The sequence below is a fragment of the Rhinatrema bivittatum genome, chromosome 1 (genome assembly GCF_901001135.1).
Source record: "Rhinatrema bivittatum chromosome 1, aRhiBiv1.1, whole genome shotgun sequence".
In the NCBI taxonomy this organism is placed as follows: domain Eukaryota; kingdom Metazoa; phylum Chordata; class Amphibia; order Gymnophiona; family Rhinatrematidae; genus Rhinatrema; species Rhinatrema bivittatum.
Genome location: NC_042615.1, coordinates 189,877,319 through 189,902,914, shown reverse-complemented (window position 1 = coordinate 189,902,914; position 25,596 = coordinate 189,877,319). Strand labels below are relative to the sequence as shown.

Below are 25,596 nucleotides of genomic sequence, written 5' to 3'. Positions count from 1 at the left end.
GGCGAGGGCTGTGAGGCAGACTCGCAGAAAAAGGGATAGTGAAAAGCCCAAGCAGGGGGGAGGGGGGCCTCTGCCTGAGAACCTCTCTGCAGTCCTGGGCGTCTTTTTGCCTTTTAAAAATGTTGGAGAGGAAGACGTTATCAGCTAGACTATTCTTCCTTGAAGATTGCCGGCCTCTGGGAGTAAGTGCACATGCTTTTTGTCTGTAATTGTACCTAGAGCTCGGGCTGCTTGGGAATGCCCTGGATAACTGTGAACCCTCGGCACTTTGCTACTGGATTCCTACTGCTCCCCCCCCACCCGTCTGTGGAGCTGATTCCTCCAGTTTGCTCGATGCTTCCCTGTAAAGTTTTGACTGATTTTTGTTTATGCTGTGTGTGAACGTTGTGTCCTGTCTGGCATAATGCAAACCGGGCTCCATGTTCCCTGCTTTGAACAGACGAGACCTGCTACGGGGAGACGCAGATGGATATTTGTTTCAGAAAGCACTGAATTCTCGTGAAAATGTGACTAGGTGCCTTATTTTTAGGAGGGAAATGAGCAAGTTTGGGACAGGAATTGCTTTAATCTTTTTATTTTTTGGAAGCTCACTTTATGCTTTCTGGGAAGCAAACTCCACACTGAAGTTAATTGAAGGTCCAGGGGCCATGAAGAGCATGAAATTATTTATTCATACAGTTTTATATTCTGGCCATGGAAAATAAGCACACTATTTTGACTCCCACATGATTTTTCTTTATTGGAAAATATCTTTAATTCTTTTAGCATTTCTTTCAGACAACAAGTATTTAAAGCTCTTAACATCTAAATGTTTGTGTGTGCGTATAAAAACAATTGTAGTTCTGTGAGGTTGAATAAACCTCACATTGCCTGTGCATGTTTATTGCTCAACAAAAATAATTTCATATTTCTACTTGTGCTCAAGTAGTTTTCTTGACCCTTTGCTATGGAGAGAGAGAGAGGGGCAACCACTGTGGAGATATGCAAATGTCCTAAAAATGTTTGGGGGTTTTTTCAGTAACAGGTTGCAGCCTTTTGGGGGTTTCCTTTTTCTAGCTTTAGGATCTCAGTTGACTGCTACATTACGATCATTCTCACAGAAGGACTTTTGGAGTCAATAGATGTTAGTAGCAGTAAAATGTGAACCTGACCAAATCTTTGAGGCCTAGAGAAATAAAGGAGCAAAGGCCAAAGGTTGCATGCATAATTGTGTTCTGTTATAAATAAAGAAATGCAGTGCTATTATAATAAAAATGTACAACACAAATAGTTTAATGTCTAGCCGCACGCTTCACAGGCTGTATTGCTCTAATGCTGATTTGCTCTAATGCTGTTTTATGTATGCAAAGGAACTCATCTGGCTCGGGGTGAACAAAAATCTGCATATCTGAGTAGGCATGCAAGGCCTTAGAACAGAGATGATAACCATGCTTCAGTTCATTATAAGCCACTCAAACTCTGCTTTGTACTAAGGTGCTGGGCATTACTAATACCGGCAGTGCATGTAGAGTATCAAAGGAGAAGCTGCGATGCAGAGTGTCACGCCATGCCAATGCACGTGCTTTGATAGCCCTCGCTCAGCACAGGGCTGTTGTCTTTACTGTTTAACACTTCTTATGTCACTTAAACAGCATTTCTCAGGAAAAGCGGGCTCTCTGTTTATGGAAATAAATGATTGCTCTTTCTATTCAAGATGAATGTCATGTTATGATCGGCTTTCATTTCAGTATAGAGAAAAAGAAAGCTTGTTAAATTTTTGTGTTTTTCCTGGGGCGGGGTTACTGTTTTAATTGGGATTATTCTGTCTCTCTCCTTCTTGGCTCACTTTACTTTTGCAGGAGTTCATCGTTTTGGGTGTACGTAAACTTAAGTGTCTTAACTCACAGTGACTTTTCCAACTCTGCTGCTTATTTCTGTACTTGTGTGTCTTTCCACTTTTTCCCCAAAGAGAGCCATCAGGTCCTTTAAGCATGTCTCCGGTTTCTCCTTCAGACTGCCCTTGGTTTCTCACTTGGTGTTTTCACTTTGTGTGCCTTTTGGCCCTCTAGTTGTAGGAGAAGCGGTGGAGGGACACATCCGTTTCTTTTTGTACTTTATTTTCTTGTACTCCTGCTTGGGCTGCAGGGGGATAATCCTGTTACGATGGCAGTGGGCATTCTGCAGCAAGAATGCCATGCCTTGTCCACAGGCATTGCACTTCAAGAGATTCTGCGGCTTTTCACCTCTTCCTTCTTGTTTCATTCCTTGAACTTACCCTTGGCCCGTTGGATGCGTATGTGATAACCGAGCGAGATGTTCTGTTGTGCTTGATCTAACCATGTGGTTGTGAGGTATGAGTAAAACATGGTTCTGTCAAGCACCATGGAACGTCACGCAGCTTTCTACAGCATGGCGAGCTGCTGAGGCATAAGAGAGGGGCAGATAACTTGAAAGTTAAATGAGGAGAGGAGGCTCTCAATCTTGAAAAGGTATTACTAAGATTGTGGATTTAAAAGTTACATGAGCGGGATTGTACAAAGAACGTAGTAAAATCTGAAAGTACTATTGAAAGGAAAACCAATCATACTAGAACAAAGAGATGGCAAATAACAGCTAAGAGTACTCTTGTGGAGACGTCTTGAGTTCTAGTATTCCTGTTGGTCCTAAGTAATCTGGATTTAGTAGTATGTTGTTTTTTTCTAAACCAACATGGAGTTTATTCAAAGATGTCGCTGTACATGAACTTTTGAGACCATACCATCTCTCAGGCATTTCAAGGGGAGACCTGTGCAGTACCAAAAGCTTGTGTACAGCATCTTTGGATAACTACCAGGTTGGTTCAATAAAAAATTCATATCTTGCAGAGAATCCAATGAGTCTTGGAAAAAATCAAACTGTATGAAATAACGATTTTGTGAATAGTTTTAGAGGAGGAAAGATTGGCTCCAAAGGCAACCAGCAGAAAGTATGGCTGTGAAAAGCTAAAAGTTGTTCTCTCATCATGTGAACTTGGTCATGTTTTTTTTTTTTTTCCAGAAAATCTCAAGTCCTTATGTTTAACCCTAAATCATGTGTAAGTCTGGGAACCCCCTTATGTCTGTTCAACTGAACAAAGTTTGCCAAACATTTTCCAAGTTGTCAACACTTGCAATCTGCTTAACATTTTTTCGCTCCAAGAAAATAATATTCCAGCCTGTGGACTCACTCTCTGCATCATTTTTTGGCTTGAATCTCACAGGCACAGAGGATTACCGATCCAAACTGAGTGGAGATTGCTTTGCAGACTTGGCATGCCCTGAAAAATGCCGCTGTGAAGGAACCACCGTAGACTGCTCCAATCAAAAACTCAACAAAATCCCTGATCACATCCCCCAATACACTGCTGAGCTGTAAGTTCAATTTCATTCATCTGGATTGTTCCCCCAGTAATTTGCCTTATTTTCAATCTGGTGATTGCACAACGGAAAGGTCACAACGTAATTGTTTTCTCAATGGAGACAGGTGAAATGTCGATGTAAAAAAAATAGTTATTACAAGTTCTCAATCTCAGCCAAAAGGCCAAGAAAGGACTGTGCTTAGGTTGTGACTCACATCATGCACTTGGATCTTGGCCAAAAGGTGAAAAAAAGAAATGCCACCAGCACTGTTTCCCACAGTGGGGAAGATGAGAATTAAACATGACAATAGTTTAACATTCAGACATGTTAGGTTTCTCCTGGATAATCAAACAACCTATATAAGGTCATGAAAAGAAAGTTGTAACTTGAATATTTATAATGTATAATTAAAAACAGGTTTGGGTCTTCTATTACGTGCCAGTGAGGAGAGCCCCGTTGAGTAATAGTGCAGTAAGAGAAGGGACAGAGAGTGAAGGAAAGGAAAGTGGTGAGGATAAGTGAGTGAGTGAAATGGAAGGGACCTGAATGAGTGGAAAGGAGAGGGTGAGTGACTGAGAAGGGAGGTGGTGAGTGTCAGGGAAAGGAATGAGTGTGCGGGTGGGTAGGAGAGAGGGAGGGACTTGTGACTGGGAAGAGGATGAGTAGAAGTAAGGGAAGAGGATTGAGTAGGAGGGTGAGTAACAGAGGGGAATAATTGGGAGTAAGAGTGAGTGACTGAGAGGGGAGGGAAATGAAGGGAGGGAATGGCTGAGGGGTGAGTAGGAATGAGAGGTTAGTAATTGAGAGGGAAGGGTAATGAAAGGAAAAAGGGTGAATGGAAGTGAGAGGGTGAGAGATGGAAGGTTAAGGGGATTGAGTGGGAGGGTGAATGACAGAGGGGAGTGAATGGGAGTAAGTGTGAATTACTGAGGGGAGGGAATGGGAAGGGAGGATTAAAGGAGTGACTAAGGGGTGAATGGGAATGAGGTGAGTGACAGGAAAGGGTAATGAAGCAAGGGGAAAGGGTGAGTGGAAGTGAGGGGATGAGTGATGGAAGGGGATTGAATAAGAGGGTGAGTGACAGAGGGAAGGGAAGAGTTGGGGTTGAGTGACAGGGAAAGAGGGTGCATGACTTGAAGGTGAGTGAGAGGGAAGAAAGGTACATGAATGTGTATGTGTGAATGAACTTGTGTGTATATGAGAGAGAAAGGAGAAAGTTTGTGTGTACCCTCCTCTCGTTCCCCCTACTCTAATCCAAGTCTACAATCTCAGGGTGACTGGAAATGAAGATTCCAGGTATGAAGAAGGGGGAGAATTTGTTTTTATCCTTATTTGTTATAATTATTGGGTGTTTGATATGTCTGCAGTTTTGAAATATTTGATTGATTTTGGGGAAATGTTTAAAGGGTTTTTAAAATAATATTTATTCTAAATTAATAGGTGTTCTGTTTGTCATCTGTTTTGAAATATGCTTTTATTAGTATGGTTTCCTCACTGTTATGATTGATTTATATTTCTTGATTTTATTTTATGAGGAATGTTGATATTTCTGTTTTTTTTAATTTATTGCACTGCATATGAGTCTGGCTTTTAGGGTTTCCAGTCCACTTTTTTGTCTGCACCTTACTATTTATACTTTATGGCTGCATATATGACTGATGTGAGGTAGTCTCCTTGGTGTGAAAACACCTACCTTTTGGGTTGAAAGTTTTTCTGATTTTGATAGAGGCTGGGATCCATGGCACTTAAACCTGCTGGATACTGAAATGCCTACAAGTGGTAAAGATTTGATTGCTATGTCAAAGGACCTGCCCTGCTCCAATCCACCCTACCCTCAGGCCCTTGCACTCAATAACTTGTAATGTGGCCCTCACACAGAAAGGTTTGCCTACCCCTGCTCTAGAGTATGCATATTCAGGTCCTTTATCCTCCTATGGATTTTGATACAGACCCTGCACCATTTTGGTAGCCCTGCTTTCAGCTTCCTCCACCCAGTCTGTTTTCTTTTGGAGATTCGGTATATGACCTTGAGCCATTCTTTATCAGCCTTGTGATCAACCATAACTTGTGAGCATTTTGCACAAGGATCTTGCATCTGTGCAGCTTAATCTGTATAATATTTGCACTTTTTGATATTAGTTTTTATTAGCATGTGTTTATTTAGTGTCAGTTTTAATCCAGTGACAAATGGTGACTAGAGAGAAACCTTGAGCACCGTTTTTTGTCAAGTAACCATGTGACCATGTTCCAGAGAAATGTCTGCTGGCTTTCCAGGCATATGGTGCTTATGGAGCAGTGTTTTTTTGTGTGTGTTGATTGCTGGTTTTCTGCCATGTCATTAGAATAATTTATTTAAAATATAGTTTGAAAATCAAATTTTGTGATATTCTTTCAGTGATTGAAGCATGTATTACTAAATTCTTTGTCTTGCTTTTTCTGCAGGCGTCTCAACAACAATGAATTTACAGTGTTGGAAGCTACTGGGATCTTCAAGAAACTTCCGCAGCTGCGCAAAATGTTAGTTCAATCTCCTTGATCAACAACTCGTCAGCACACCGCTTTCTCTGTTGTACAACTGCATTTTAATTAGATTCAACCCTGAGTGCTAGATGAAATAGATTCCTACAAGAATAAGAGCCAGTGAGATGTAACATGAGTTTTGGCCTGATGGGTGAGGTAGACCAGGGCTGACAGATCTCTCTTCCATGGGTCCAGGCACCGTCATTAATATCCTCTCACGCTGCATAGCTTTGGTGTCTGAGTTTAGCATTCAGACAGCTGGTCTGTTGTAGCACCACAGCAGGGATCTCACTGTCAGAACAATTCAGAAATGATTCCAGTTTCCTTTACTGCTCCCCAAACCATGCTGTTCTGCTTCTTTCAGCACTTTCAGGACATGCTTTTGGCTTTTTGCGTCATTAAATTTTCATTAGAAAAAATCAAAGCTAAATGATTGGAAAACTGACTTGATAGCTCATCTGTATTAATTCATGCTGCAAGAGGCAGAAGGGCATGGCAGTGTGTGGCCTGTATATGCCCGATGGTTGCATAGTTCATTTTGAAATCTATGGAGCTATTGCTTTATCTCAACAGAAGGCAGTCATATTCATTAGATGGTAAAGAAATACATCCCTGCTGGGCAATAATTTCAAAGTAAAAGTAAGTAGACCAGATCAGTTAAGTAGTAAAACCTAATTCAAATAGGCATGTACTAGCCTACTAATGACTGAACCTTATTTAGGCTCAGACACGTAATCTTGCCAAGGTCATTACTTTGGCAGTACACGCTTGCTGCGAGAGAGTATTGTGACTAAGAAGCCATTTGTTTCCCTTTTACATTGAATTAGAAATTAAATCACAGACCACCAATGTAAGTCGTACAACCAGTCAGCAATGTTCCCTCAGTAGAGACCTGCACAGTAAGAAAATAGATTAGTTGGTAGATATCACCATTTTATGATGAACTGTAGGTGATTTTGTTGGAAAAGAAAATGTTGCAAATGAAAATATCAGCCCTACTTAGTCTGTTCGATCCAGTTTGAACAAGTCAGCGTTTTACTCCCACATTGCTCAGAATTAAGCACAAAATCCTTTTAAGTATCCAACTATAGCTGCCATTGCCTGCCTAAAAGTTTTCCAGTTTTCAGCCATCCTTCTAAGGCACTATGAAATTACATTCACCATCTTTGTTTTAATTCAGAGAGAACAGGAATAGGCAGAAATAGAAAAAGCATGGCAGTCTAAAATCTTAAGAGGTCGATTTTAAAACGATTGCGCATGCACCCATTCTCGCATGTGTTGGCACACGAGCGAGGATATGCTAGAATTTTTAATTGTGCGTGCATTTACACGTATGTTTTAAAATACACCAATTGCATGCAAGTATGCTCCTAATTTTAAGAGGTTACTCGAGCACAGCTGGCATGAGTGTTTTCCTAGCGTGTAGCAGATCGACTCAGGACCAATGGGTATAGTGTACTCCTGATAGCAGTTGGAGACTGATCAGATTTCAATCTGTCGTCAGTCCTAGTACATATACCCCTGCAGGAAGTGCAGCTCTTCAGTATTTTCCGCCTCTATAGCAGTTAGGGACTATATGCACGCTCTCACAGCGTTAGAGTAAATTTAATGGAGAAAACCCGAAACAAGAAGAAATCTTACCTCTACAGACGAGCCCCGCTCTCCTGTGGTGACACCCTCTGGTCCCCTCCCCCAGTTGAGAATTCCCGAGGTGATTTCCGCGATCCCTCTAAGGTAAGCCTCGGTCCGGCGGCCAACTCTCGGCGGGGACCTAGCCCCCAATTTTGGACGCAGCTGAGAGACAGCGGGTGCAACCTCGAGCGCGGCGGTGAAGGTATCTCCCCTCTCCCCCCGCAGCTGGAGACCGCCCGGAATGAAACCGGGAAGTGCCGAGACAAGGTAAGGTAGACATCTTCTTTAAAGACTCCAGTCTCTGAAGCTCGAGGAGTCGCACAAGTCGCCAGCCGGGACCAGTGCCACCGGGTTGATCCGCCCTAGCAGGGCTAGGCCCCGGTTAGGTCCAAGGGTCCTCCCACGTGGAGACCCTCAGAGGTAGTCGCCATCTTGTCCATGTGGTCACCGTCGGCATTTGGCCCTGTTCGCAGCCCTGTCCGCCGTCGTGAGCCGGGCGCACAAATTACTTGTGCGCACAACATCGCATACTCAAGTACCATGCGCACAAGTTATGCGCGTAACACGCACTTACTGTGCCGGGCACATACCTGCGACTTGTGCGCACACCAGCACGCACATCCTGAGTGCACACCCATTCCACGCACGCATAGTCAATGCACCAGAGGGCATAACAGATTTTATGCGCCTACATCCATGGCACCACCGGAAAAGGAGCTCAAGGCTCAGGGCCTCTGCCCAGCATGTCACATCAGAGCCGCGTGAAGAGGCCCTGGGGGATCCAGCCCAGGGCCAGCCCCATCCCAGACTGAGTGCTAGCTCCTCAATAAGTACCCAGGACCTAGCAAATTCCAGCAGGACCCCCCTCAAATTGGGCCCCCCCAGGGACACAGCGCCTCCTAGCTTGGACCCAGCGTCTATCTCCTGGGTGGAATTCTTCAAAGGCCTGCACGCCTTCGTTCACATGCAGACGGAGCCTCTGATAACATGGCCACAGCCTTCACCAGAGGACCTTTACGCCCTGGGCCCCTCTAGGCCCAGAGAAATGAATCCACTGCCCAGAAGCTCCACCTATGGGGACACGGACAACTTAGAGGAGGAATCAGAGCCCCTGGAGGAGGGGGAACTCCTTCCGGGGACAAAGCCTCACCGGACCATGAGATGCTTCTTCACCAAGGACGAACTTCCAGACCTGGTCACCCACAGCCTTGAAGGAGCTTGCTATCCCGGGCACAAGTGCCTCGGGGGAGCCTAAGACGAATCCCCTGCTAGAGGGACTCCGTCAGACCTCCCGCCTTTTCCCTCTGTTACAAGCCGTTCAACAGCTAATTGACCTGGAATGGAATGCTCCAGAGTCTACATTCAAAGGGGGACGGGCTATGGCAGCCATGTATCCTCTGGACACGACGGCCAAAGACCTTCTGACATGCCCAAAAGTGGATGCCATAGTCTGCACGGTCTCAAAGTGCACTACTATCCTAGTGGAGGGATGTGCAGCACTCAAAGATGCTCAAGACAGACATCTGGAATCCATCCTTAAACAGTCCTTTGACATCGCCACTATGTCCCTACAAATAGCGGCCTGCTGCACCGTGGTGACACATGCCTGCCTATCACAGACCAGGAGCAACACTCCTGGCGAAGCCATGGAACCAGCAGTATCATTCCTCGCGGATGCTGCTTCCGACCTGGTGCGCACCGCAGCTAGAGGAGTGTCATCAGCTGTAGCAGCCAGTAGGCAACTCTGGCTCCAAAGCTGGTCGGCCGACGTGTCTTCCAAAACTAGACTCACAAGGATGCCCTTCAAGGGATCCCTCCTGTTCAGCAGCGAACTAGAGAAACTGGCTAACAAATGGGGTGAGTCCCCACTGCCGCGGCTACCGGAGGACAGGAATAAGAGAAACCAGCTACCCTCCCCCCGACCCTCCAGGGGCAGAGGTTCACAGCACTTCAATCCATACAGAAACACTTATCAAGCGCCTTGTCCTATAGGTAGGAACCAGTCCTTTCGGAACAAGCACAACAAAAGGGGAACCAGCTTGGGTCCAGGCCCCAGCCACACCCCACAATGAGAATCAGCTGACCCATCCAAAGGAAGAAGCCACAGGGGGCAGGCTTGCCCTATTCTACCAAAGATGGGTTGAAATAACTTCCGACAAGTGGGTCCTAACCATCATTCGAGAGGGGTACTACCTGGATTTCCTCTGAACCCCTCCAGACAAGTTCGTGGAATCCCCCGCCACGACCCCTCCAAGAGGGTGGCAGTGGAAGCTACACTGACAAGATTACTAGCCCTCGAGGCCATAACACCAGTGCCTCCACAACAAATAAATACTGGGCATTATTCCATTTATTTTATTGTCCCCAAGAAAGAGGGGACATTCAGGCCCATCCTGGACCTCAAGTCAGTCAACCATCACCTGAGGATTCCCCGCTTCCGCATGGAAACCCTACGTTCTGTAATAAGGGCGATACAACCGGGAAAGTTCCTCACATCCCTGGATCTGTCTGAAACCTACCTATACATTCCGATCCATCAAGAACATCAGCGCTTCCTACACTTCAAAATCCTGGATCGTCACTACCAGTTGTGGGCACTACCCTTCGGGTTAGCCACAGCACCCTGGACGTTCACCAAGATCATAGTGGTGGTGGCGGCAACACTGAGGAAGGAAGGAATCCTCGTACACCCTTACCTAGACGATTGGCTGATCAGGGCGAAATCCCCAGAGGAAAGTCACCAGGCAACCAACAGAGTCAAAACTCTACTGGAGAGCTCGGATGGGTGGTCAACACAAACAAAAGCTGTCTGCACCCCTCACAGTCTCTGGAATACTTAGGAGACCGATTCGACACCAAAGAAGACAAGGTCAGCTTCACACCGACAAGGAGATTAAAACTGATGAACCAGTTGCAAACCCCGCTGAGCGAACCCCACCCCACAGCATGGGATTACCTACAAGTCCTCGGTCTCATGGCATCCACACTGGAGGTAGTGCCATGGGCACGAGCTCACATGGGACCCCCTACAGCGTGCATTCCTATCGCGATGGAATCCACTGTCCCAGAACTATGCCGTACGTCTACAGCTCCCGGGCAGAGTTCGGACCCAACTACGATGGTGGCTACAAGACGGCCACCTGAGACGAGGAACAAGACTATCCTCACCGACCTGGATCCTGCTTACCATGGACGCCAGCCTACAAGGATGGGGAGCACACTGCGAAGAGCTAACCGCCCAAGGGCAGTGGAACGCAGAAGAGTCTGGATGGACATCAATTGTCTAGAAGCTCGGGCAGTCAGACTAGCCTGCCTACGGTTTGGTCATAGACTCAGAGACAAAGCGGTCAGAGTAATGTCTGACAACGCCACAACAGTAGCCTACATCAACCATCAGGGAGGAACTAGAAGCCAACAGGTGTCTCTGGAAATAGACCCCCTAATGTCGTGGGCGGAAGTGAAAATCCAGGAGATCTCGGCTGTCCACATCGCCGGGAAAGACAACATCACGGCGGATTACCTCAGCAGAGAAAGTCTAGACCCAGGAGAATGGAAGCTGTCGGCCTCAGCGTTCCAACTGATAGTGAACCGTTGGGGAACACCAACCATGGACCTTCTGGCAAACCAGTCCAATGCCCAAGTGCCCAGTTACTTCAGCCACAGGAAGGAACCTCAGTCCCAGGGGATCGATACCCTGGTACAGACCTGGCCACAGGAGACTCTGTTATACACCTTCCTGCCGTGGCCCCTAATAGGCGCAATCATTCACAAGATAGAACTACACAGGGGACCAGTACTTCCTGGTGGCCCCAGACTGGCCAAGAAGACCATAGTATGCAGACATGCGAAGACTTCTGACAGGGACCCCCCTGCCACTACCTCCACACAGAGACCTGCTCCAACGAGGATCCAGCTTGATTCTCTCTGTCTGGCCATTGAGAGGGCTCGCCTGAGAAAGAGTGGATACTCGGGGGCTGTAATCGACACCCTACTCCGAGCACGCAAGTTCTCCACATCTCTTAACATACATAAGGATTTGGAAAGTATTCGAAGCCTAGTGCGAGGACCACGACATCATACCACGCTCAGTCAAAATTCCTGCTGACTTGGAATTCTTACAGAACAGCCTACAGTAGGGATTGTCCCTTAACTCCATCAAGGTACAGGTGGCCGCATTGTCATGCTACGGAACCAAGAGCGAGAGCGTCAGCATAGCCTCTCACCCGGATGTTTCACGCTTCCTGAAAGGAGTCAAGCACATCTGCCCACCCCTGAAGTGGCAGGTACCTCTTTGGAACCTCAACCTGGTCCTGGATTTCTTAGCAGGAGCCTCTTTCAGACCTCTCCGCGGCCTGTCTCTCCGACTATTAACTTTGAAGACCGCATTCCTGCTGGCAGTTTGTTTAGACCATCGTATATCCAAACTACAAGCACTGTCCTGCCGTGAGCCATTCCTCAGGCTCTCCCCAGGAACCATCCAGCTACGCACGGTCCCCTCGTTCCTCCCCAAAGTGGTGTCTCACTTCCATATCATCCAAACCATCTCGCTACCATCGCCGGATGAGCATAAGAATTTGGAAGAGGCTCGAAGTCTACACCACCTCAACATCAGCAGACTCCTATCCAGATACCTGGAAATGTTGGAACCCGTTCGAAAAACGGACCACCTATTAATCCTTCATAGCGGTAAGGGGAAGTGGCCTCGCGAGCAGCCATAGCCCGCTGGATCAAAGAAGTCATCAAGGCGGCCTATGTAGAAGCAGGCAAGCCACCACCTCTACAAGTCAAGGCCCATTCTACTAGAGCCCAGGCAGTGTCCTGGGCAGAAACCAAGATGCTGTCACCCACCGAGATCTGCAGGGCAGCGACATGGTCCTCCATCCACACCTTCTCCAAGTTTTACCGCCTGGATGTTCAGGCTTGGGAGGACACGGCATTTGCAAGGGCAGTACTAAGTGGGTCACGGGCAGCCTCCCACCCGGTTTGGGAGTAGCTTTTATACATCCCATTGGTCCTGAGTCCATCTGCTACACGCTAGGAAATGGAGAAATTACTTACCTGATAATTTTGTTTTCCTTAGTGTAGACAGATGGACTCAGCATCCCACCCATGGCTGCCGTTACTCATGGAATTCTCAGGGGACATCCCCGGGAGCGAGTGATTCAAGGGTAAGCCATGCTTTCCTTCATCTAGGACACCATCCTACCAGGTGTCGAAGTTTCCCAGTTGAGGGCACTGGCGGTCTCCAGCTATAGCCAATTCAACCAGTCCAAGTTAATCAAGTTATTCAAGTTATGAAATTATTCAAATTAGTCAGTCACGCATATATCCACATTGCTTTTCGAGGAGAGTACTGAAGAGCTGCACTTCCTGCAGGGGTATATGTACTAGGGCTGATGTCAGATTGAAATCTGATCCATCTCCAACTGCTATCAGGAGTACACTATACCCATTGGTCCTGAGTCCATCTGTCTACACTAAGGAAAACGAAATTATCAGGTAAGTAATTTCTCAGTCTTCAATAGGGCCATGTCTGCTTTAAAACGCTAAAATATGCTTGCATGAGGCACATTCTTTCCAGCTAGTCCACCAGTTTCAGACCCCCTTTGCTGCTTCATCCTGAACACTGCCCAGTTGACCCAGACCCCCATCACCCTGACCTATAAAGCCCATCAAGCGCATCAGTAAAGTTACATGGATATCTAGATTTTGCACGCTGCGTGTTTCATTTTTTAAATTAAGTGTGTCTTGGCCCCACCCTGAAACACCCATTCCCCGCCCCCTTTTCACCCCCTATTTCTCAAGCATGTATTTTGCAGATTTTTAAAGTTTGCATTACTTGTGCCCAGCCCACATATTCTTGTATGTGAGCATTTCTGTGCAAACAATGCTTTTAAAATCAACCTAATATTGATCAGAATAAGAAAAATATAGATTTAAAAAAAAAGTTCCTAAAACAAAACCAAATCAGCAGAGATGAATAAAAAGTGTTTTCCCTAATCCCTACAAGTTAAGAAATTTTCTTAGATATCTTTCTAGGAGTTTCCAGACTCAGAATGGGAGAAGTCCTTATGAACGCAGAGTGCAATATGGATTGCATTGTTTTGTGTGCCCATTGCGGTGTGCATTGTGGCTTTATGCAGTGTAAAGCCCAAGTTCATGCCCCAGTTATCAAAGTATTATTAACAATATGATTACACAAATGTCAAACTGCAGTCGTACCTACATAAAGTCACTGCCTGCTGTTAATAAAAACTAAACTCTGATCATAAAGCAGTAGTTGTAGCAATGTAAATTTATATGGCAAATAGTGGCAAAATTCATATTTGATTTCCAATAAAATGTTAGAGTATAGAGCTAGAATGGCTATGTAGAAAAGATTCTTACTGATATGTATTTAATGCTATTATTAACACTGCTACTTGTTTTTCTAGTACTACAAGTTGTAAACAGTGCCCGCTCTGTGGAACTTAGTGTAGTCAAGACAAACATCCAGAACAAATAAGACAATGATCTGTTTGTTTAGATCTGTTGAGAGGATATTTTGATGGATTGCAATTTTGTTTTATGTCTTTTTGCCTAAAAGCTTTTTTTGTTCATTGCTTTGGGTGATTTTTAATCAGTAAAGCGACTAAGAAATGATAAATAAAAGGCTTTGGGAACTTCATTTATTATAGAAAAATGGTTAAAACAAACAGGGTTATGATTAGGAGAACCCAGGGTTAAGGTTTAAAAGCAGCTTCACAAAGTTCTGCTTTTAGGCTGGATTTGAATAAGCCCAGAGAGAGAGGGGGGTATGATGGCACCAACTCAGGAAGTCCATTCCAAGCATAGGTGCAACAGGTTGGAAAGTGCAGAGTCATGAGTTCACAGGGAAGAAGGGCATGGGTAGCAGTGACTTGGCTGATGAATGGAGGTCATGAGGAGGAATATAGAGAAATGAGGGAAGAGTGGTAATGAACTACAGTATGAATACACTTGTTGGTGAGTAACGGAAGCTTGAATTGTATACGGCACTGGATGGAAAGTCATTCTATGGTTGTGGCGACACTGGCAGAAGATAAGTCATGCAGACCATACTGGAAAAAGATGGTTCAGTAGGAGGCTTCTGAGGAGAAAGTTGCAATAGTTTAAGTGGAGATGATGAGAGTGAGAGAAAAAGGAAGGGATGGATTTTGGTAGTGATATAAAGCAAGCAATGTTTTTGGATGTGTGAAGAGAGAGGCGTCATCGGATTACCCCAGGTTAAGGTCCAAGGAATCTGAGAGGATGACAGCGTTAGCCACAAAAGTAAGAAAGGGGGGAAATTGGGATGCCAAACAGGGACTTGATTCCTGGGCTCCAAATTTAAAGTCTGATTGATGTTCTATGACTGAGCTATCTTGAGGGCAGTCTGTCTCTTTAGGAAAAATAAATGATATAAAATATTTTATCAGGTCAGCTTGGTGCAGTCTTCTAGGAGCTGTACTAACAGTTATTATCTGACTCTCTCTTCAGGATCCAATGAGGGCGGAGCTCAAAGACTAGGGGTTATTTTACTAATGCTGAGCAGGATTGCATGCTTCCTCTGAGGATGGATATTTCTCTTCTTGATGCATGCTATCCCTTAAATATTACTACTATCTTTCAGATTTTGTTTTTATTTAGTAGTATTTGAATTAATAGAGCTAGAATTTCAAAATAGAAACAAAACTTGTACATCTGTCAAAAAAGCCAGTCAAGTTGGCAGAGATCAGGATATTGACCAGAGAAAGGAGAAGAAAGAGAAAGATAACAGGCAATCCATCATATCAGTGAACTATTATACATATTAAGGTCGGTATTCAAAAGTCATTTAGATGGATAACTGAAAGTTACCCAGCTATATGACAAAGTGGTGATATTCTTTGTTGTAATTGTATGCCTCCTGCCCACCCCCACATAAATTGGGGGTGGGCAGGAGGCATTTCTGGGAGGAGCAAGTTAGCTGCTTAACTTACATGGCTAACTCTTACAGCCGTAAGGCTGTCCTAAAGTTAGCCAGTTATACTTATCTAGCTAACTTTAAGAATGCTGGATATATTCAGTGGCACTATCACGCCGCTGAATATCCCGGTTAAGTTAGCCAGATAGGTGTATCCTATCTGGCTCCACGGCCAGATATTCGGCTCCACGGCTGAATATCTCACCCCCCGTGTATTATTGGGGCAAAATGTGTCAGAGCATTCTGTTTAGTATAATGTAAAAATGGGGACCAAATTAACTCAAAAGAAGTGAAGTCCTTTTTGATTAGATAAGATATGCATTCCATTTCCACAAATTGCCGCATTAGTGTTGGCACTTGGATATATTTCAGTTTGGATGCAATAGCTGTTACGGCTATGGCTGCTGTGCAACCGCCTCACCACCAGGGGTCCCTCTAGAGCTGGATCTCCTGACAGGCCCAGTCCATCTCCCTTCTCCTCTCTATGTTCTGGGCTGTCCCTTATAACCCTGGCTGACAGTTCCCTCAGGGCTTCGGCATCGAGCTCGCCTGGGCTCCCTGCTCTAGCCTTCCTTGCTTGCTGTGCATTTGGTCCCTGGACCTTCCCTTGCCTTGCGTGGCCTTCGGGCCTTATTCCTTGCCTTGCCTTGCCTTGCCTTGCGCAGCCTTCGGGCCTTATTCCTTGCCTTGCCTTGCCTTGCGCAGCCTTCGGGCCTTATTCCTTGCCTTGCCTTGCGCGGCCTTCGGGCCTTATTCCTTGCCTTGTCTTGCCTTGTGTGGCCTACAGGCCTTCTGTGTGTGTGTGACCTACGGGCCTTCTGACCTGCCTTGCCCTGCTTACGGTGTGTGGCCTACGGGCCTTCGGTGTGTGTGTGTGGCCTACGGGCCTTCTCTGCCTTGCCCTGCTTATGGTGTGTGGCCTACGGGCCTTCTCTGCCTTGCCCTGCTTACGGTGTGTGGCCTACGGGCCTTCTGTGTGTGTGTGGCCTACGGGCCTTCTGTGTGTGTGTGGCCTACGGGCCTTCTGACCTGCCTTGCCCTGACCCAGCCTAGACCCAGACACTGCTACTTGCCGCCTGCCCTGACCCAGCCTGAACCCAGACACTGCTACTTGCCGCCTGCCCTGACCCAGCCTGGACACAGACACTGCTACTTGCCGCCTGCCCTGACCCAGCCTGAACCCAGACACTGCTACTTGCCGCCTGCCCTGACCCAGCCTGGACCCAGACACTGCCACTTGCCGCCTGCCCTGACCCAGCCTGGACCCAGACACTGCTACTTGCTGCCTGCCCTGACCCAGCCTGGAACCAGACACTGTTTCTAGCCATTCCTGTCTCTCTCCACCTGGAGCCACCCTGCTGGGTGGTGTTCATGACTCCTGACCGGAGCCCAAGCGTAACAATAGCCAAGCACAGAAATTTCTAAAGTCTTATGACTAGGCCAGTATTAGCCAGTCGAACATTAGGGACTATGTACATGGATATTTTTGTTCCATGATGCTATTACTGTGCTTTACCATTAGTTTCCAGAAATCCTGGATTTTGACCACTTTCCCACCATGCAGGTTCCAAAATTAATTTAGGCCGTGCAGCCCTTCCAACAGATGTCTGATGTATCTTTCTAGATGCTATTTATAATGGTAGCAGACTCCTACAGCACTATACTGATACATATAAGAGAGAGTCTCTGCTCTGTGGAGCTTGCAATCTGGTCAAGACATGCAGAGAAGGCAAAGAAGCAGCTTTGGGTAAAAAATCTACAAAGCCATAGTTGGGAAGAACCAGGGTTTAAGATTTCAGAGCATCTTAAAGTGGGATTTAATTGAGGACAGAGACATGGAGGTCAATAATGCTTTTAAACTAAAGTTATTTGATCCTGGGTGTGTAGCAGTATAGAGTGGCACTGAACCCCAGCGAGGGATATGTTTCAATGCTGGATAACATATGAGTAAATTGCTATTTCACTGACTTTATACTGAAGTGGAACATAATGCAGATTGCTAATGGCATCATTTTTAAACAAAAATAGCTCTTTCCATGTTGGAAAATCTTGAAATAAAACTAAATATAATTGTGGAAAGTAGAAAACAATTGTAATTTGCACCATATATTACTTATTAAATTTTATTGTTTTAAACTGTATATAACTTTATAATACTGAGTAGAAAACCATTCTCTTCATATAAACGTGATCTTCTCATTTGGAATATATATTAACAATGAGCTCTAGTTGCATTTACTGTTTTTAAGAAGTAATGAACAAAAAAAAGGTAGAAAACATCTATTTAACTCTCTTTGGATTATTCTTGGTTTAGAAATCTGAGCAACAACAAGATTACAGATATCGAAGAAGGAGCATTTGAGGGAGCAAATGGCGTGAATGAACTGCTCTTGACCAGTAACCGCTTGGAAAATGTTCGCCACAAGATGCTCAAAGGCCTTGAGAGTCTTAAAACATTGTAAGTTTATCCCCAGGCTTTTACTTTTTGCTGCTTGGGAGTGAAACCTGCAGTTCTGTACGCATCAGATATAAGGTAGCACTGCCGCTTTTCATGCGCCTTTTGTGTGTGGTATGTGAAAGGAAATACAAATAGAATTGATAAGTAATCTCTAATAACGTTTTCCCTACCAAACTGAGATTTACAGTTGGCACAGCAAAATATATTTATTTACTTTTTAATTTTGATTTATATTCCACTTTTCAGCACTTCAAAGTGGATTACTTTCAACTACTGTAGGTATTTCCTTGTCCCCAGAGGGCTCACAAGGAGATGTAGTGGCAATCTTTGGTTTTTTATATCGTTTATACTTTCAGCACTATGGTGTTCAGGGTCCCTATATGCAACTCTATGAAAGGGTGTGCTTTTACAGAATGCCTTTTACCGAATTACTTTTGGCCTTTCAACATTCGGCAGATGCAGTGAACAGTCCCTTCAGCAGCCAGGCTGAGCATGAGAAAAACAGAATTTCCATATATATAAATCTGTAGCCAAATATAAAAATGAACATTTCTGTTTGGCACCCTATCTTAGCATGATACACAGTGCAGGCTACTTCAGCCAGTTTTAGCTGAATTACAGAACAATTACTGAATAACCCTTCCACTCAATAACGCCACAACCTGGTGGTTCAGTGGCTGGGGCTGCACAGCAGACCTGGTTCTATTCTGGGGTTAGATCTTTCATGTTCTGGACCACTCAAGACTAACGATGCTGCAGCAGCCCCTGGGAATGCAGAATTCCCAGTCGTCATGCAATGGTGCTGTTGCGACACCTATTGGCTGGACTTAAGGTCCACAATTGTAGGGTTCCAGAAAGAGCCCTGGTGTGTAGTCTTAGCCAAGGACTCAATGCAATGACTGGGAAAAGTGAGTTAAAAGGGGGGATATAAAATAAGGGGGGAAAACCCCAAGTAGTAGTAGTGAGTGAAATTTCTTGCCTCTGTAGCCCTAAAAGGAAGACTGTTCCATATGAGATGGAAATCCAAAAGGAGCTGGCAAAACTATCAAGCTAACCGCTCTCCCAAGAAAAAGAAACAGTATATAACTGTGAACATAAGATATGCCATACTGAGTCAGACCAAGGGTCCATCAAGCCCAGCATACTGTTTCCAATAGAGGCCAATCCAGGTTACAATAACCTGGCAAGTACCCAAAACATTAAGTAGATCCCATGCTATTGATGCCAGTAATAGCAGTAGCTATTCCCTAAGTCAGCTTGATTAATAGCAGTTAATGGACTTCTCCTCCAAAAACATATTCAAACCTTTTTTTAAACTCAGCTACACTAACTGCCCTAACCACATCTTCTGGCAACAAATTCCAGAGTTTAATTGTGCATTGAGTGAAAAAGAATTTTCTCTGATTAGTTTTAAATGTGCTACTTGCTAACATCATGGAGTATAATATCCTTTGTAAAGCAAAGCTCTATTTTTCTTCTTGGGCTTTTGGTAACATTTATCCTACTGGTACCCCACATCACCAATCCCTAGTAAACGAGGATTTACTGATGCTTATCAGAATGTCATGTAGTCAGTAGAGTCATGAATAGAAGTTATGACAAAACTGAGAAATTGACCCCAGAGAAGATTTTTCTAAACATCTGGTGTGGCTACAATAAAAAGATAGATGTTTTATCACAGAAAAAAGAAGAAAAACATAAGACATCAAATATATTAAGACAAAGTAGATAGTACTCCTAGCAAGAAGACCCAAGAGGGAGTAATAGTCAGGAAATAGGATGTTTATAGCTGGAGCAGTTCTTGTCCTATAATTTTTTCTTTCCGTTATATGCCAGTTTCCTTTCCTGTTTTATAAATTTAAAATATTGTTCTGAAAAATATGTACAGATCATATAGCATTATCGCATTTACATTTATAAACTAAAATATACAGATACCTATCATTCTACAGTAGCACTATATAAAAATGCTACCGTAATAGAAGTACAAAGCCGGTGGACATCAGCTTTTTTGCTTTTTTGTTCAGAAGCTTTTTCATTGTTCACCATCCTCATAGGTCGCTAACCCGAGCCTAAAAACACAGGCCTGGTTTGTCGTCTTGCGGTTTGACTGTTTTTCCCTTAGGACAGGTATCATCGTGGTAATGAGAGGATCCAGCATTGCACACATCCTGACTTTGACAACAGGGCCCAAACTAAGACTTCTGGGGCCTCATTACTTGAGGTTCTGGTATCTTCATGATTTCCTTCTCCTTATTGGCCAGGCAGTCAGGGTGATCCAGTACCGAGCGGTAGGAAGAGCTGCGTTAGTGCCTACGGCACCCGCGGTTACCGCCCGCACAGTGCAGCTCACCTACCGCTCGATCCTGAAGCCTAATTATATGTAAATGTAAGCCGCGTCCGAAAAGCCTTAGTCCCGCGCAACCCAGGATACTGGATAGAGCGCCTATACAGGATCCTGGGTGCGCGGGCCTAAGGCTTCACGCCACGCTGGTATCTGTCATTTCAAATGTCATTTGAAATGACAGATACCAGGAAGTCTGGTCCGATCGGATGCAAAAATAAGTTGCTTCGCCGCTGTCATCTCTCTCCTCTCCTCCCGAAGCAGGCCTTGCTCCAGGAGGTGGAGAGAGAGATGACAGTGGCGAAGCAACTTACTTTTCCATCTGATCTGACCCGACAGCGCTTCTCCCCCCCTCCCGGAGCAAGGCCTGCTTCGGGAGGAGGGGAGAGAGATGACAGCGGCGAAGCTTTCCCCCAGCCCAGACCCGACCCTGACCCCCAACCCGGACCCCCAACCCGGACCCGAACTGACCGCTGTCAGTCTGTTCTCCCTCCTCCCGGAGCAAGGCTGCTTTCGCGCCCTGCTCCGGGAGGGGGGAGAAGAGGTGACAGCGGCGAAGCAAAAAAAAAAAGGGGAGCAAATTTTGTTTTTTTTCAAAAGCGACTTACTTTTGGGATCTGTCAAGATCCCAAAAGTAAGTCGCTTTTGGACGCCGGCAAAACTTATCTTTTTTGCAGCCATCAGCAGGAACACGATCTGGCTCCCGTAGCTCCTCCCAACAAGATGGCCGCCTGCACGGGGAAAGCGTACAATTGGCCGCTGAAGACGTGACGTCACGACATCACGTCTTGAGCGGCCAATTGCACGCTTTCCCCGTGCAGGCGGCCATCTTTGTCTTCATCGGGAGGAGCTACGATCGCATGTGTTCCTGATGATGGCTTCAGAAAAGTAAGTTGCTTCATCGTTGCTAGTGTCCCCCCTCCTCCCAGAGCAAGGCGGCTTTTCACGCCCTGCTCCGAGAGGAGGGGGGACACTGAAAAGTCGCTTCGCCGCTGTCAGTGTCCCCCCTCCTCCCGGAGCAAGGCGGCTTTTCGCGCCCTGCTCCGAGAGGAGGGGGGACACTGAAAAGTCGCTTCGCCGCTTTCTTCGTCGTTGCTTCGCTGCTTTCTTCGCCGTTGCTTCGCCGCTGTCAGTGTCCCCCCTTCTCCCGGAGCAAGGCGGCTTTTCGCGCCCTGCTCCGAGAGGAGGGGGGACACTGAAAAGTCGCTTCGCCGCTTTCTTCGTCGTTGCTTCGCTGCTTTCTTCGCCGTTGCTTCGCCGCTGTCAGTGTCCCCCCTCCTCTCGGAGCAAGGCGGCTTTTCGCGCCCTGCTCCGAGAGGAGGGGGGACACTGAAATGTCGCTTTGCCGTTGCAGTCTCCGTGGCAGCCCCAGTCCGGACATCGGAGGGGGGCTGCAACGTTTTTTATGCTTTTTTTTTTGGCTTCGGGAGCAGGGGAGAGGACTGGGGCTGCCACAGAGACCGGCACCCATGATCGCGGCCGGGGCAGGCGAGCGGGGGCTGGGGGAAAGCTTTCCACCTACCCTTACCCCTGCCTCTACCGCCTGGGTCAGGGTAGGCGGTAAGTTTCCAGGTTAAACGTGCGACAAAACGGCAGGGAAAGGTAGCGATAGTCGGGTTACGGGATTGCAGGTGAATAGCTAATTCGCTCGTTTGCATGCAATATCGCGCTAATTCGCTCGTTTGCATGCAATATGCATGCCGCGGGCGGAAGGGGTTGCCTAGGGAATTTAGGACGCGGTAGGAGTAGGTTAAAGGGGATTCGGGATCGCAGGAAGGGCTAACGCGGCCAAAAACGAAGTTAAAAACGGCTTAGGAGCAGGGTAAACGCGGCCGCACTTTACAGGATAGGCCTGAGTGTAAATAGTGATAATTTTTTATTTAAAAAAAAAAAAAAGCCAGATCAGGATCAGTGGTGACCTTCACTCCCGCTGCAGTGAAGAAAAAAGGATCAGGTTCAAAAAGGATCCAGGTAAGCAGCTTGGCATAAAATTACCACTAAATGTGATGCAGTAGTTATGGAAGCTCTTAGCCCACCGAGGTTTGATTATTAAGATTTGAAATTTTTCTTTTACCTAGAACAGTGGTTCTCAACCTTTTTCCCCACTTGACTGACCATGCTTGCATGTGTGACACACTACTCAATACAGTTCACAGCGGAAATAAAAAATAAAGCCCCAGTATTATTTTTATTGTTAAGAATGACACAAGGGAAAGATATGTACTCTATCTGAACAGAAATTGCATAAATAGTAAACATCCCACACCAAAACAGCACCAATTTCCAGCACTTAAACAGTAACCACCTTACAAGGCATAACTGAATATATTACACCAGGCCTTAAGACACCAATTCACCTCCTATTAGGAAAACAGAACAAGCCAGGCTGCTATAGAGCCCTACACAGAAAGTACATGCCAGCAGAATACCTCACCTCAGTCACATGTGCAGACCTCACCTAAAAGAATACAGAGACCATAAAGCATTACTAGAAACATGCAGACCAAAACTGAACTGGAAACCACAACAAGCCAGAGAGACTGTATGCAGTGTAACAATGGAAAAAGAGAAACATCATCAATCTTCATAAAACAAATCAAGAAATATAAAATCAATAGCAGTAAAACTACACTAACAAAAAGAGCAGATTATTTCAAAACAGCTGATGAATGGAATATCCAATAATTAAAAACATATCAAAAATTTCTAGATACCAATAAAATATTTCAAAATAGCAGACACAAAGACCCAATAATGAAAAAAAAAATGATACAAAAAATGTTTTGCTCTGCATACTTGGGAACGTTTGATATATATAGGTGCCCTGAGATTGTTTTGAATTAGCAGGAGGAGGGATGGTTTGTTTGCAACTTTCTCTTCTCAGTCACAAACAAGCTCTTTCTCACACTGGCTCTGTCATACACATATACCCATGCTCTCTCACTTACATAGGCTCTCAATCGCTCACATATACACATGCTTTTTCTTTCTCACTTATATAGGCTCTTAATTACACATTTATACACATGCTGGCTGTCTTTTCACAATTACAGACACACACAGGCTTTTAAAATCACACATTAATGCCATCTTTCTCTCACACACACACTCTCATTCACAAACTTACAGGCTTTCTCACCTATACCAGCTCTCAATCACACACAAACACACAAGCTCTCTCTTTCTTACTTTTACACACAGGCTCTTAATCATACATACACATGATCTCTCTCACACACAAAGGATCTCAGTCACACACACAAACAGGTTTTCAATCACAGACTTACACATACAGGGCCGGATTTTAAAAGGGTTACGCACATAAGGTACGCGCCTAACCCTTTTAAAACACCCCTGCGCGCGCTGAGCCTATTTGCATAGGCTCGGTGGTGCGCGCAAGCCCCGGGACGCGCGTAAGTCCCGGGGCTTCGCTTGGGGGCGTGTCAGGTGGGCGGCGCGACGAGCGGGGCGTTCCCTGGGGCATGTCGGGGGCGTGGTGCCAGCCTGGGGGCGTTCCGGGGGCACCGCTGAGGCCTCCGGAACAGCCCCCGGGTCGGGAGATGGCACGCCAGCAGCCCGCTGGCGCGCGCGAGTTACACTTGCCAGAGGCAGGTGTAACTTTTAGAATAAAGGTGTGTGTGTGTGGGGGGGGGGGGTTAGATAGGTCCGGGGGGTGGATTAGGTAGGGGAAGGGAGGGGAAGGTGCGCGAACAAAAGTGCACGCGCTGTTTCTTAAAATGTACCCCATAGGTTCTCAGTCTTACCCTTATATTTATGCTATCTCTCTCTCACATGCACACAGGTTCTCAATCACACACACATACTCTTTCACATATACAGGCTCTCAGTCAGGTTCCCCTTGGTACAAGCATCAGAGGTGTAGACTAGGTCCTCCAGTATCCCATAGTTGCAAAACCGGATTAATAGCGCATGTAAGATGAGAGATGCACCACACTGGCGCATTCTGAATGGCAGCTTGCTTGCATTAGTTGAAAGAACTTGTTTTGCTATTGCAGAAATCCTTTCTTCTGTGCAGGTCGCAGAATGTTAATAGATGTTATCATTCCTTTATTTTAAGAGTTTAGGGTGCCAGTCACAGCTAATTATAATTTGGCATTAACCAACATGCCAAGTATGAGGAATTGACTGTGTAAATGTCACTGGCACATCCAATGATCTTGCAAGTCTTTAATCAGTAAATACATCACTTGCATAATAAAGGGGAAGGAGCTGTCTTGAGACTTCACTAGTGCCATAATTTAATCTGGAAGGTTAGTGACATACTCATCATCAAGGCTTCTGGCTAGGGTACTGTATTAGAGTATTTTATGTCAATGATGATTCACCTTTCCTAAGGCATTCTATCATTATGCCACTGTATTGTACTCTACTTAATTGAATTAAATTCCCGATTCTTGACTGAAATATTTTTCTGCATAACTTTTTTTGGAATGCTGGTAAGTAGAAGCCCTTCTGCTAGCTAACAGTATTTAAGCTGCAAATAGTAATATGCTACCACACACCTTCCTTTGATAATAAACCATTGAAAATCAACATCCTGGTGGCTTATTGTAAGAATTCAGTTCTTTTTTAAAATATTGTTTTAACATGGGGTCATTTTTAGTAGGAACCTTGGTTCTGAAGCCCTCTGCATGACTGTATTTTCTGCAGTGGCATCAGAAACCAAGTCCCTAATATCTCAGTGATTTTGTGGTTTCAAAAATCAGTCTCTTATGCTAGAAGATTTAAAAAAAAAAAATGCAGATTCCACCTTTAAAAGTATGTTCATATGGCCATGCATTCTCATGGCTAAGGCTGTGCACCAGCAGTGTGGAGCGGCACAGAGGAATCTTCTGTAGTTGCATCTGGCTCCAGCAAAATAGACGCTGCTGCAGTGGTACCAGCTGAACGAAGAAGGCTCCTGTGTGTGTGTACTAGAGATGTGAATCGTGTCCTCGATCGTCTTAACGATCGATTTCGGCTGGGAGGGGGAGGGAATCGTATTGTTGCCGTTTGGGTGTTTGAAGTATCGTGGAAATCGTGAGCCGGCACACTAAAACCCCCTAAAACCCACCCCCGACCCTTTAAATTAAATCCCCCACCCTCCCGAACCCCCCCCCCAAATGCCTTAAATTACCTGGGGATCCAGCGGTGGTCCGGAACGGCAGCGGTCCAGAACGGCCTCCTGCAATTGAATTGTGTTGTCTTCAGCCGGCGCCATTTTTCAAAATGGTGGCGGCCATAGACCAACACGATTCGACTGCAGGAGGTCGTTCCGGACCCCCGCTGGACTTTTGGCAAGTCTTGTGGGGGTCAGGAGGCC

At 45.6% G+C, this 25,596-nt stretch overlaps 1 protein-coding gene across 1 annotated transcript in view; it reads left to right on the top strand.

The window, feature by feature from the left end:
• The window catches only part of SLIT2 (slit guidance ligand 2), a 749,523-nt gene that overhangs the window by 577,111 nt on the left and 146,816 nt on the right, over positions 1 to 25,596 (top strand). The window contains 3 exon segments of the mRNA XM_029590345.1: positions 3,218 to 3,368; positions 5,799 to 5,873; positions 17,786 to 17,929. Of these exon segments, the coding sequence (XP_029446205.1) occupies positions 3,218 to 3,368; positions 5,799 to 5,873; positions 17,786 to 17,929 (370 nt within the window).